General features: G+C 40.4%; 1 protein-coding gene across 1 annotated transcript in view; it reads right to left on the minus strand.

Moving 5' to 3' along the window:
- Med1 (mediator complex subunit 1) overlaps positions 1–15,031 on the minus strand; it is a 37,695-nt gene continuing 22,664 nt past the window's right edge. The window contains exons 11-17 of the mRNA XM_051175637.1: positions 13,792–13,903; positions 12,811–12,935; positions 12,397–12,515; positions 10,438–10,639; positions 8,229–8,324; positions 8,027–8,132; positions 1–6,295 (exon numbers count right to left, since the gene is read on the minus strand). Coding sequence (XP_051031594.1) covers positions 3,073–6,295; positions 8,027–8,132; positions 8,229–8,324; positions 10,438–10,639; positions 12,397–12,515; positions 12,811–12,935; positions 13,792–13,903 — 3,983 coding nt within the window. The 3' untranslated portion in view covers positions 1–3,072. The remainder of the gene's footprint in view (positions 6,296–8,026; positions 8,133–8,228; positions 8,325–10,437; positions 10,640–12,396; positions 12,516–12,810; positions 12,936–13,791; positions 13,904–15,031) is intronic.

Raw genomic sequence — 15,031 nt, forward strand, 5'->3', positions numbered from 1 at the left:
TTAATTTTTATCAAAGAAATTTATTTGTATGTAAAGAAACATTTTTTGTAATGTTTTATAGGGGGAAAGTCCCACATTTTGTCCACTTTCAAAAAATGGAAAAAGAAACCCAAAATATTTACAGAACAACCACACATACAGAATCCCAAATTGGAAATACTTTAAGACCCTTCCCACTGCTCCTGATGTACATTTTTAAACTCAAAATTTAAAGCACAGCTCTATCATTGAGCATGTTTCCCAACCTAGTTTCTCTCTAAGATAATACTTCCTGCCCCCCCCAAAAGTTAACTCTAAGACAAATAATTATGGGGCAGGGTTAAAGATGAAAATAAAATAGAAAGTGAAATTATCCAGGGATTGTGAAGGTTTGCTATACTGACATCTGCTGTGACTCAATTGTGGATACTATGTGACTCACTGGCTCTTTCTGAAAAATCCATGATATTGCTATATTAAATTTGCAGACCTTGGCCTGACAATCCAATTCAAGAGTTACGAACCTCAAGCTGGCTTTGGCAATTATATCAGGTCCCCTTCCTCACCTTGGAAACACTTGTTTTAAGATACACTGACTTTGAATCTGAAATATTATTGTACATCAGAGCAGATTTTGCCCAAAGACCCTTAACACGAAGCCAAAAGACAGAACAATCAGGTGAAACTAAAAGTACAAAAAGTCCAGCAGCAGCAAACAGGTACATGTTGACTTCACATACAAGTTGACTTCACATCCGTGCCGTCTTTTGAAACAGGAGAATGAGTACACCTGGATGGGAGGGAGGTGTTCCAGGCTTGGTTTATTCTGCCTCTTCTCCTCCACCCTGTGGAGAAATGCAGTGCTCCCTGGTTCCCAGGCAGGGTGAAGCAGTTTAGCCCCGGCTCCCTGTTAAGCAAGTTCAGATGCTGGGTCATTGTGTGGGGTGTGCCCATCGACAATTCAGGGGCTTATCCTTCATCCAGATCCTAACTCGGGATTCTTTGATCTGGGATGAAGACAGAAAGAGAGAAAAAGCTTCCCAGTTTACTCATTTTGGTATTTGTTGGCTCTGCTTGGGGGGACTGAGCCCCTTATACTATGCAGTACATTTCCCCCATGAGATCGTCCCCACCCAGAACAAAATGAAACACCACATAACTTTAACTTTCCTTTAAATTAAGAGGATAGGATTCAGAACCAGATGGCAAACTTCTGAGAAATCCAACCTGGTTGTATATCTGAGACACTGCCACTGCATCAGCACCACAAGATAAAGCACTCCAGTGTCACCTTCCCCATGTCCTCGTTAGTGTCACCCAAGACAGTGAACTCTGATAGGGTAACAGGTAACTTTGCTTGCTCCACTTTACAAAGTTTTGTTTCCTATTTATTGCCTTGGGACACAGAAATGGCAGAGTTGTTAAGAACCAATTATCAGAAAGGGAGAACACCAAAGAAAATGAGAAACAGTCAGGAAAGAAAGCCACAGTAGATTTTCCAAGTCTATGCTAACTCCAACCTGCAGAGTTGGATATAAAAATCGTCCGCATCTGATGAAGTCACTCCACTTATCATATACACAAACATGAATCACCTGGCTTTTTTTTTTTTTTTTTTTCCTTTTTGTAATCCAGAAGAGTTGTGCTGGGGATTATGCCCCATCCCGCTGATACAGATCCTGAACAGAATCATCAGGAATGGCACAGTGCAGGTGGCAAAATCAAAGTAAGGCCGCAGATATTTGAGAGGACCCTTCAAATACTGAGAATTTCTGTTGCACTCAAATGGTCTCCTGGATTTCTCTATTTATGAGAAGGGCTTCATTTGATGTCCCTCAGAATCCAGACTCAGACCTGTCTCTCCAAAAAGGCCCAACTGTGTGCTACACAGTAGCAAGGGTTATCTTCATGCTCACTTAGCATTCCAGGCCCCTGTTACTTCAAGTGAGCTTGAAATTGTTTTAAGTGAACTATGGCTGCATTTTTTATAACTTTATTTCGGGGAGCATACAGTAGAGTGACTTAAGTCTGAACTCCTCTTTCTTGTGATGAAGAGAAACAAAGAGTCCAGCTCTTAGGAATAGCATCAGCTCTCCTGCAAACATAATGCTGGGATGTAGACTTTTGGCACATTGTGGAACTAGGAGAACTATTAATTTTCATACCATAGGGTACAGAATCTGAAAACATAATTTATACTCCCAATAGCCACCCTTCCTTTTTAACGAAAAAAATGATAAATCTTTTAACTGCATAGGGAGGTAACTCCTATTATTCCTATGATGTCTGAACCCTGTGAAAAACCTCCAAAGATAATAGTTTTGGTTTTTCTATTTAAGTCCAAGACTGGCTCTGATTAGCCTGTGTGGGCTTGATGCTGCAGCATCAGCAAAAGCTGCAAGCTCCCCACCAAACAAACCTTGCCCTTCCTGCCTATCATTCTGAACCATAACCTTCATAGATTTAAGAACAAACATTGCATAAAAACAAACATTAAGGATTAAAATATTACAAATAAATAGCTAAAATAATTTTCCCTCCCCCAATCACTCCTACTAAGAAACAGACACTAAAACATTGCTTTAAGTGTCCAAAACTGCCAAAGTCCTTTCCTTGCCCATGCTTCAAATGGACAACCACCAAAGGTGAACAACCTTCATGCAAATGCATCAAGGAATGTATTGCTTTTTTTCATTTTCTGCCCAGCCCTTCAAATACATGCACTAAAATGAGTTTAAAGCATGTCCTGAAAATGGAAAAAGGGAGAAAAAAATATATATGAATATTTCCCACAACAGTTTTCCCACCCTTCCCTCTCTATACCCTTTCCCACCCCCTCCCTTTCTTAAGCAAGTATTTTTTAACATTTCTTTCTGGCAAAGAAATATGACTTGTTGTGAACGACCAACCCCATGGTCCCTTTAGTAGGGTTTAGATATACTTTTATAAATGTACCCAGCTTGGTGTAGAGGCCATGCCTGCTAAGTATCTCAAACACAAATTGGGCCTATCTGACTCACCCCTTGTGTTGGTTTACATGTAAATATATCATTAGTTTCTTCTCTGGACATATCTGCTTAGAAAATAAGGTTCTTAATTGCCAATCAGGGCCACATCCATTAGATCATCATCTTCCTCCCCAATCATAAAGTCAGGGCTGAGCCTTGAAGGCCTGTCTGCAGATAAGATTGGGTTATTTGCCATAGACAATGTCTGATCTGAAGAAATAGGTGATTTAGACCAATTCTCTGGCTTGATACTGTGAGACTTTTTCTTGTCTCTGTCTTTAACTTTCTTCTTTTCCTTTTTGTGCTTCTTATGTTTCTCTGTGCTGTATTCTGGAAGAGGTCGGATACCATCATCTGAGCTGGGACTGTTCTGGTAAGACTTTTCTGCTATGGAGGAGCCTGACTCACTTTCACTGTCCACATTCTGGGGTGTATATGCTGGCGACTTACTGTGGCTGGGAGAACCACGTTCATGCTTTGGAGTGGAACCACTGATTAATGGAGAACCATAGTTTTTTGAGGAGGCTATCTGCGGCCTGAGCCCTTCTCCACTGCTTTCTCCAGGTTTCTGTAGCGTCACTTTGGCTTTAATGCTAGGGGAGCCTCCATCATGTTTGCTGATAATAATTTTTGCCACGCCCGTGCTCCCCGCATTTTTTGACTCTGAGGTCTTCTTAGAAGAATCCACTGAGCCTCCAGAAGTAGAAACCTTTGATTTGTCTTTATCGCTTTTCTCACGCTTGCTCTGGAATTCCCCTCCGGACATGTTATGTTTGGAGGACATGGGATGGTTAGAAGAGTTTGTGCTTACTCCCATCTGACTGTCCATTGGATCCTCACCCCCAGGCCCACTGGTAACAACCCCATGCTTCAGTTTATCTATGACAGCTGTCAAAGAAGGCTTCTTATTCCTACTAGGAGACTTCCCTTTGGAACTCCCATGCTGATTCTGAGAGGAAGACATGGAAGAACCACTTGAGGAAAATGAGGAAGAAGATGGTGTACAAGAATTAGATGCTGGGGGAGTTTTCTGCGACAGTGAGCCTGAGGATCCTGACCCTGAAGATGACTTCATGCCAGAGCTTGAACTAGTTCCTGACATATGGGAACCACTAGAACCTGAACTGATAGGGGACTTGGCTTTAGAGGATGGGGGGGTCCCAGGAACAGGTTTCAATGGAGAGGCAAGCTTATCTGAGCCTCCAGGAGGCCTTGAATGAGAAGGGGATATGTTTGGTTTACTTATAGAAGGATTCATAAGGGATGATGGCTTGCCTTGAGGTTTCATCTTGGTACTGCTAGAGCTACTGCTCAGTCCATGTTTGGTAATAGGAGAGGAGCCTGGCTTCCCTCCGGTCTGAGATGAATTTTTGGACTGGCTGGATCCAGAGGACCCTTGGCTAGAATACATACTGCCACTTAGCTTGGAACTTGATGAGCCCTCTGATTTACTGCTTTTCATCTTGCCTGAGGTGGAAGCAGAAGACGAGGAAGAGGAAGAGGAAGAATGACTATGGTGGCTTTTGCTGCCAGAGGAAGACACAGAACCACTGCTGGTATACTGACTGTGAGAGGAAGGCTTGCCCACCATCACTGTTCCCTTAGGAATCTGAATAGTGATTTTGGGAATGGGAGGGGTGGCAACACCCGGGGGAGTCTGAGACCGTCCTGAACTGCCTGGAGATTTAGAGCCACCTGTACTGGTGGGTGGGGTGAAAGGTCTACTAGAAGAACTGTGAGATGGAGACTTTCCCTCAGTGTCTGCCTTCTTGCGCTTTGGAGGCTTATCTTTGCTCTTTCCATCATTGGAAGGAGTTCTGCTGCGCTTGCCTGGTTTGCTGTCTAACCCAGGGCCGGATACACTGCTAGCACCAGTGCCATTGCCTTCCTTTACCCTCTTTTGAGTTTTTTCTTTCCCTAATTCTCCAGTGGTCATTAAAGGGCTCTGACTACCACTGTGGTGCTCCATAAGATCTGTAGGACCCAAAGCCTTACCAGCTACTGATATAATACTGAAATCAACTGTGTCAGCTTGGCCACTGCTCTTAAATTTTGTCTCCCCATTATCACCTCCAAGCATTGGCATCCCTAAAGTGTTTAGTGCCTGAGATGCAAATCCTTTGAAATCATCATTATCCGCACTTTGACTACTTTCATCAAAATATTCTTCTCCAAAACCACTTTGGCTTTGGCTGTTCAACAAATCAGGATTGAAATCTACTCCATCAGGGAAAAAATGATTGGTAGGAGAATCACTACTAGGACTTCCAGCAGCATCTGCAATAAGGTCAGCAGGGTCAGTGTATGGATTTTCATTATTATTAGTTTGAAAGACATCAGGGTCAAAGAGGGCACTCTGAGAATGACCAGAACTTGAAGAATCTCGAACAGGGGTGCCAATGGGTGGGCAATCATCACTAGTGCTGGGAAGCTTTGAGGCTTCTTCTGCAATGTCTGAAAGGATATCAGTTACATCTGGGCCAATGCTGTCTGAACTGGATAGTCGGACCATCCTTTGAATACTGGGTTGGGGGTGAGGTACTGGTTGTGGGTAAGTTGTTGGGGGAGTACTACACTGGCTTGGAGCTGGAGTGATATGAGGTGTATCCAGCGCGTCAGCAGTCATGCTGACATCAAACATAGGGTTCTGTGAATCAACATCCATTGAAAAAAGCTCTCTCTGAAAATCGTCTTCAGTCTGGTGCTTGGATTTGTCAGGTGGTACTCTTGATGACTTCTTCTTCTTGGTCTTGTTGCTCCCCGAGCACATTTCCATCCGGGGTGATCCGGAAGAGGAGTTCTGCCTTTCTAAAGGGCTGCTTCCATAAAGGGTTGAGAAATCCTGGGCAGGGTTATCTTTAAGAAGGTTCATGAGCATCGGGTGGTTCTTGGTGTTGCCGGCCATCGAAGAGACAGGTGGCGGCGTGTGATGAGGAGGGGTCGGACTCGAGCCAATGGTAGACCCCCCGTTCCCTGTGATTTGCAACAAACTGGTAAGAATTGGGTTCTGAGACACCTTGCTGAAGTCCTCCCCATGGCCCACCGACTCATGCCGATCTCTGATGCTCATGCTCATGTTAAACAAGGTGGTAATGGGACCCCCCGGAAAGGTGTTGGTTGGTGTAGTGGTACCACTCATTGGGTTGTTGCCTGTGGCCATGCCATACCCTGGGCTGCTAGCCGGGGGCAGGTTCTTTTTCACCATGTCTTCAACTGTCTCTGCAATGAGAGACAGTGCTGGGGTGTCAGCCTGTATGGTTTCAGCCTTCCTCCGAATAGCCCTCATCGTCACAGGGATGGACATACATCTGCAAGATAGGAGGAAAAAAGAAAACTTAGCACTGCATTCATTAGCTGATGAATAAAACAATAAATTTGAGATTTAGATAAGCCTCACAACTTTGTAGTTAGCAATTTTTCAGATAAGGAAGTAATCTGTAAGGCAGGTAATTTTATCAAATTCCAAAGCTGTGAGTGTATTAATTCTAAAAAGAATTGTGACCCAATAGGCAATTATTAACTGATTATGAAACACATACTAAATAAAACCAAACCTGAATCCAAAAACAGTTTATACTAAATAAAAGAAAGCCAATCTTCAGGAATCGGTTAGATAAGAACTCTGAGTTCAAAGCCAGTTTGATCTACGGAAGCCAGACCCTGTCTCAAAAATGAAAACTATAAAGAACAAGGGTAGGAATTAGGATGACTATGGAACTCAGTAAGAAAATACCTTCCTTTTGGTAGCTTCACATGGTCACAGGTGGTAAATATGAAACCACTGAAGAACCCATTGACAATACCAGTGTTTGTATGCAGCACTGCTTATCTTAAGGCAAAATACTTCTAACTTCCAGATAAATTTAAGCTACAAGCATACTTTTGAAAACATTTGCTTTAGTATGTATGTCAGCAAATCTTACTGTTTTTAAGTCAAACAACCATATTTTGGGCATTGTAAACTGTAAGTGTTCTGTCTTTAAAACTCTGATATTTTTACTTGAAAGCGAAAAACTGCCAGAGATTTGTAAAATGAACAGCACTGTCACAATAAAATTTAATGGGAATCTATTAAATGTACATTGAGGCATGGGGACGGAGCTCAATTGTTAATAGTCTTGCCTACCATGCACATAGCCCCAAGGCTTCCTCCCCAGCACTAAATACAACAGGTGAGGTAGCTCAAGCCTTTAACGAAAGCACTCAGGAAGTTGAGGGAGAATGATAGGAGTTCAAGTTCATCCTTTGTTACATTAACAAGGTCAGTTTGGAAAACATGAGACCCTGTCTCAAAAACGTCAATGAACAACATCTATTTTTAAAAACAGGCTTTAAGCCCCCTATTTTAGAAAGAAATATTTCAAAATTACATATTAATGTTTCCACGAGGCTGTCTGGTTTAAATATTAACTTCCTACACATTGCCATATAACATGATATATCTCTTAAAATGTAAAAAAAAGTATAAGTTAAAGAAAAAAATGTTTAAGCGAGGTATGGTTATGCCTGCCTTTTCACCTCACCACTCACAAGGCAGAGGTAGACCAATCTCTGAATTCAATGCCCACCTGTCCTAAGTAGCAAATTCTAAGTCAGCAATAAAGAGAACCTGTCTTTTAAAAGACAGGAAGTGCATCTTTTCCAACTATCTCACCTGAAAAGTATCTTAATAACAAAGCTTAAATTACCAGCCTTATCCCCATTGCTTTCATAGTGATATGTAAATAACAAACAAAACTCACATTTTTTGACCCAAAGCATAGTGAGTTCAAATAAATGGCAATGTTTCTCTTTTACTTTTTAAGCTCATGTGATAAAAGCATACAGCATGGTGGCACACGCCTTTAATCCCAGCACTCTAATGACAAAGGCAGGCAGAAACTCTGTGAGTTCAAAGCCAGCCTAGTCTACAGAGAGTTCCCAGGACAGCCAGGGTTACACAGGGAAACCCTATCTTGAAAAACAACATAAATAAATAAAAGCATACACAGTTTGTACAAATATTAGTGGAATTCTTATGGAAAAAGGGCCACCTCTACCTTTGAACAACTTTGGCAATGAAGTCATCTGTACAGATGAGTGCATCTGACAGCCCCTTGTAGAGTTTACAGCTCACATGTGTTGAGTCCTGCACATCCATTACCACTGCAAGAAAAATGTATAGACACTTGTGATACATTCTGCTTCTCACCTTCAAGAAAAGATATACCCCAAGAAAGATGTTTCTACCCAACAACTCACCACACACAAGGGAGTCATTCACTGGGTGCTGAAAAGACACACTGAAGCGAGACTCTGAGAGGGGACACACTTCAAACTGGAGAAGCCCAGGAGTGTCTAAAAGGATGAGGAAAAAAGCATAACCATACTTAAGACATGAGACAAATAACTGCCTTTACATAGATAGTGAAATAGCCAGGTGACCACCAGGCTCACACATGGTACATATACATATAAGACAGGCAAAACATTCATGCATATAAAAAAATGAAATATAAAAAAAAAATTTAACAAAAAAATTTAGTAGACATACTGTCTTGAAAGTGAACTCAGAAACAAAAAATGGTCAAGAAAAGATTCTTGCTTTTCCATTTCATTTTATAACATATGATATGCTGAGTGCTGGCATTAAAGGTATGCGCCAAAAATGCCCGGCTTTTTTTTTTTTTTTTAAACAGGGTTTCTCAAAGTAGCATAGAGATTCACCAGACTCTGCCTCCAAAGGCTGGAATTAAAGGAATGTACCACTATGCCAGGTAATCTGGTTCTTAAGTCAAACATTCTAGTGGCCTAGGCCCAAATATTCACACATTCACATACTTTTTTTTCCCCCTAATTCTCAATTTTACATGGGAAATAACTCCAGTACTTGAGATGGAGGGTAAGAGGACCAGGAGTTTAAGAGGAGCTTCCTCTGTATACACAGTTCAAGGTTCTCTGGGGTACCTAAGACCCTACCTCAAAACAAAATTTCTAAAGCAGTTCTCTATTTACACTCCAGTTTCTTGTTATTCCACTGATACATAGATAACACTAGGTAACTAGCACTAGAATGCTATTTGCGCAAGGTAAGAAATTAACTGATTAACTAGAGTAGCCAAAATTTGCATCAAATTTCAAGTAGCCAACTGTGTTAGAAAAAACAGCCTTTCAGAATGCAGAAAGGAAAAAGGAAGGATCATAGGTCAGCTTTTTAAATTTGTAGAGCTAGATTTTCCAATGAACAGGGTATGGGATGGTATTGTAAGGACTAGATCTAGCACTCATAAAGATCTAAACTTTATTATCAAGAAATCATCTCTCAAAGTTCAGCAAGACAGAAAGGTAAAGACACCATGCCTAGCTACATTATTATTTAGAAAAAGTGGACAAGAATGTTGGTACAGACCTTAATCATTGATCTTAATCTTTTTCTTTTCTTTTCTTTATGATTTACTTTTTTTTTTTTTTTTCTTTTGGTTTTTTTTGAGACAGGGTTTCTCTGTAGGTTTGGAGACTGTCTTGGAACTCTCTTTGAAGACCAGGCTGGGCTGGAATTCACAGAGATCTGTCTGTCTCTGCCTCCCAGGCGCTGGGACTAAAGGTGTGCGCTGCTACTACCACAGGGCTGGGTTTCTTTGTTTGTTGTGTTTTTTTAATGTATGGTGCTCTACCTGCATGTACAACTTTGTGCCAGAAGAGGGCATCAACTCCCACTATAGATGGCTGTAAGCTACCATGTAGTTATTGGGAATTGAACTCAGGACTTTTGGAAGAGCAGCCAGTCCTCTTAACCACTGAGCCATCTCTCCAGCCACCAAAGACCTTAATCTTAACACAGGAAAGGCTGAAGCAGGTGGATCACGTCAATTTCAAGACTAGCCTAGGGAAAAGTGAGTTAAAGGCCAACTTCGACTACAAAATGAGCCTGTCGCAAAAATAAAAGCAAAAGAATACGGAAAAAGGAAAGTTATATTCTCTCTCTCTCTCTCTCTCTCTCTCTCTCTCTCTCTCTCTCTCTCTCACACACACACACACACACACACACACAAAGAGAGAGAGACAGATAGACAGCCAGAGAGTGGCTTTTATTATAAATGCCAAGTATAATAAATTAGTTCCATCAAAATAATTTGTGGTGACTAAACTAAATTCCCAATTTAGTTTACACTGACAATCTTTTGTGGGGAGTGAGGGGGATTGAGGCAATGTTTCTCTGTGTAGCCCTGGCTATCCAAGAACTAGTTCTATAGACCAGGAAGTACTGGAACTCACTGAGATCTGCCTGCCTCCACTTGCAGAGTGCCACCACACTTGCTACACTGACATTCTACATTGTTGATCTGGGTGTGGAAACCAAATACCTGTAGTCTTTAAAGCTACATAGGTATTTCAATGAGCAACCAAATTCAAGCACCATTGGAGAAGTCAGCACCAACCTTCCTAAGTATATCAAAAGGAGAGAGAGTACCTTCTTTTAAAACAGTTCTTTTGACACAGCTTCCAATTAAGGTGTTATAGGCCACTTGGTGTCTGATCATATTCAAGATAAGAGGAACTCTGCCAGGGTGCTGAAAGGTGATTTTGCTAACCAGTGTTCCCTGCAGGCTTTGGCCATCTGGAAGAGGAGCATCCTTATTGAGAAAATAGCAGTGCTGCTGACCTGGAAGAGCCTATGCAAAAAGAGCATAAGTCAACAAATCAACGATACTTGTTTATGTACTGTACCTACTCACAAACTATTCTGGAAGGGGCAGAAGGAATACCAACGCGGGGGAAAAGGCACACCAAAAGCATGGGCAGTAATAAATTTCACACATACAAAGAACTGTTCAATAACATTAGGAATGTCAACTAGATATTAATTAAAAGATACCCATCATTTACTGTACTATAAGGTGGATTCCTAGCACAAAAATCACATCCTGTATACTATAATGTAGCTAGAATTTGGGGAGATTCCATGTTATATAAATTAAACTCTAAACATTCATATGAAATCTAAGCCCAGGTGAGGTTTTGGAGCCTTTCATAATTTGGCATGTCAGCATTTTGTTCTCCATTCAGATTTAACAGATCTTTCTCATTTTAAATCCATTGCACTTAACTGGACTAGGGCTCAGCAGTTAGAGTACTTGTTGCTCTCTCATTAGGGCTCAGTTCCCAGCACCCATCCACATGGCAATTCACAACAGTCTGTAACTCCAATTCCAGGGGAATCTGACATCCTCTTCTGGCCTTTGTGTGTACACAAATTTAGTACATTCACATATACACAGGCTAAACAGTCACAGACATAAAATAAAAATAATAAATTAAGGGGCTAGAGACAAGGCCAACAGGTTAAGAGCATTGCTCTTCTAGATGTCCTGAGTTCAATTCCCAGCAATAACATGGTAGCTCACGACCAATTATAAGCATGCAGGCATATATACAGGCAGAATACTATATACACAATAAATAAATAAATAAATAAATAAACAAACAAACCTTTAAAAAAAGTAAATAGGAAACTTTTTTCCTTTTTGAATCAGGGTCTCACTGACACTTTGCCCAATTAAATAATTCTTTTGTTTGTTTGTTTCTTTTTTTGAGACAGGGTTTCCCTTCATAGCCCTGACAGCCCTGGAATTAACCAGCTTTATAGACCAGGTGGCTCTCAAACACAGAGATCCGCCTGCCTCTGCCTTCCAAACACTGAGATTAAAAGTGTGTATACCCATGCCCTCAAGAAAAAAATTCTTAACATCTTTAAACTTCTAAAAGCTCAAGATAGCATTAACAGATTTTCAATTGCAATAAAACTTTTTTTTCTTTCATGTTTTTGAGAAAAGGTCTTGCTACATAGCCAAGTTATCCTCTGAGTAAAGGCAATCCTGAAGCCTCTGCCTCCCAAATGCCATCTGACCCAAGTTCTGGCTTCCTTGGTAGGTATTTCTTGGTGTGCCTATAGTCATGGCAGTCTAGAGGGATGGTCAGAGACCATCCTCTGCTAAGATCAATGCCAGCCTGGGTTACATGAGAACCTGTCTAGAAAAACGAGGAGTACAGGAAAGAATGCTCCTTGGTTAACAGCCACTTACTCTTACAGAAGAGCCAGGTTTGGTTCACAGGACCTACATGTAGCTCACATTGCCTATAACTTCAGTTTTGGTGACCTTCATGCATCAGGCCCACATACGTTGCACATACATACATGAAAGCAAAACACACACATAAAATTAAATATATACACACGCATGCACGCGCACACACACAAAAAAGTACATGGTTGTTTCTTAACTCAAAAGCTTACTTGCTTTTGTTTTAGTATGTTTCAGGTGACTTATTTGCCCAACTAAAGACGATTAAGTCACATGAAAGACCGCTATCAGACCTCACTAATGCTACAAAGAACCAACAATGTTCCAGATCCACATAGCCTACTTACAGCATAAAACCGCATGTTGTGATTCAATGGTAGGGGGTCTGGATCCTTAGACAGCTCAAATTGAGTGATGAGTTCATAGAGAGGCACGTAAGTTGGTGGAGTCTCAAATAACGGGATTCCTGGAAATACAAGGACTGGTTACAATGATTACATTAAGATAAATTAATGACAGCTCCATCTTTCTTTTATGATTTTGCTATTTACCTATATATTCAAAAAATACTAACCAGCATTTATTCATATAAAACACCTAGCACCTGTACTTATCAGTACTTCTTTGACAAGGCCTAAAGGACTAAATTATTTAAGACAATATAAAGTTTCCCATTCACATTTATAAAAAGTAGGATTTATCTTAATAGGTAAAACCTACCTTTATTATAATTTGGCAAACATTTTTTAAAAAGAGCTTACCTGTGCAGTTCTGCAGTTTCTGAACAAACGCTTTAGACACTGGGATTGGCTGGGGAAATTTCAAGAAGAAACACGCAGGAAGATCAACACTGTTGGCACTAGTGACTGAGGAGAAAGAAGGAGTCCTTCAAAAAGAAGAGGGGGAAATTTTCCATTTTGAAAACTCTGAACACCTTTTCTTAGACATGTATATATTACACAGACCCACAATGTTTATCAAAAGCTCATTTGTCTACTTTCCTTCCAAAAATTTCAAAGTAAGTAATCTTAAGTAATAAGTATTTAATAAAACATTTATAATGGGGCTAAGGGTCTAGTTCAGTGTGATAGTATGTGCTTCTCATGTGTAGCCCTAGGTTCAACTCCAGCACGAAAACCCAGAAACAAAATCTGATTAATTTATTCAGAACAAAGAATATGGTCTATAGGAAATGTTGACATAGCTAAGTGATTAAGAACATTATCTGATATTCTAGAAGACCTGGATTCAATTCCCAGAACTACATGGCAGCTTAGACCATCTTTAACTCCAGCCCCAGGGGATCTTCTAGCTTCCAAGGGCACTAGGCATACAGATGGTGTACAGACACACATGCAGGCAAAATGCATGTAAACAAATTTGTAAAAGTATGTGTTCTATGCATAGATATCAAATAGTAACATTCAAGTACATAACAATAATTACTTGTTGAAAATCCAATAAAAGGACAACATATAGAAATTCAAGTAAAAAAAAAAAAAAACCAAGGCCAGGCAATGGTGGCACACGCCATTAATCCCAGGACTCAGGAGGCAGAGGCAGGTGGATCTCTGTGAGTTCAAGGCCAGCCTGATCTACAGAGCTAGTTCCAGGACAGGTTCCAAAGCAATACAGAGAAACCCTGTCTTGAAAAACAAAAGAAAAAAAACAAGTATTTGTTTTGTACTCGACCTGATACTGAAAAAATGGACTTTACTACTTTAAAATCATATTTAACTTACCATTTGTTGTCAACTGGATGTGACCCCATAATTAATGGGGCAATTGGGAGTTTGTACATGGCAGAGGTTCCTTCAATTGTCACTGACACATTCATGCCCAAAGATCGAGGGACTGGGAATAAAAAAAGAGAAAAGACTTTCTTCCTCATAACATAGACTACAAGGATCATAACGCTAAAAGAAACAAAAACAACAGATAAGAATGACAGTCCTGAGTCTGCAAACCCAGCATTCTGAACAGTGAGGAAGGAAAAATGGTGAATTAGATGCCTTCCTGAGCTACAAAGTTAGACCCACTCTGAAAAATAGAATAAAACACAGTAACAACAAGAAGGGGGGGAAAAGCCAGACATCATTAGGGGCTTCAGAGGGAGTCTGAGGCCAACATGAAGAGCAAAAACAAAACAACAACTAAAATGCAAACAAACAAAATACTGCACTATCAGTCACAATCAGATACCCTAATTGACACAAAACTTAAAAATGCTACAAGGTACCTTTCCATAGCCAATCAATATTTCTTTCTGCTAATGATTAAAACACTGTAGCCTAGAGGGAGGGGGAGTCTTCTAAAGCTCATTATCAATGCTTAGCTTCACTCAAAGCTTCACAATGTATTTAAATGAGCTTATACTTACAGGATAGAGTCAATCATTGAAGTTATACTGGGGTCATATAAATTATAGGGCTATTTCTACTGTTCTTTTGCTGTATTAGTCCAAACACAAGTCAGGTGTGGTAGTGTAAATCCAGGAGCCAAGAGGAACCGAAGTGCCAGTTTCCTCATCAGTTATATAACAAGTCTAAGGCAAGTTGACCCCCCTGCCCCTCCCAGCTGTGACTATATGACATCCTGCCTCAAAACACCAAAATCAGAAAGTCAAAATACAAAGTGCCCGTCATTGCTGCAGTTTTGGTGACATTTATGTATTCATTTATTTCACTTATTTAGCTTAGGCTGGCCTTCAAACCAGGTTCTTCTGCCTGGTCCTCCTCAATGCTGACATGTGGCAAGCATGTCACAAACCCAGCCTTCTCCTTTAAAGTACTGAGCAAAGCTGGTTATTTTAAGTGGGTAATTTATATTTCATCACTAACTCATTCATGCATTAACCTACACACACATGCACACACTTTGAGGACATAAGTATATAATATACATATATATGTGAGGTATATGATGTATGTTTGTGTTATATCTGAAACATGTTAAAAGGATGGCAAATTCATTAAGAATTAC

This window comes from Phodopus roborovskii, unplaced genomic scaffold (assembly GCF_943737965.1).
Source record: "Phodopus roborovskii unplaced genomic scaffold, PHOROB, whole genome shotgun sequence".
Taxonomy (NCBI): Eukaryota; Metazoa; Chordata; class Mammalia; order Rodentia; family Cricetidae; genus Phodopus; species Phodopus roborovskii.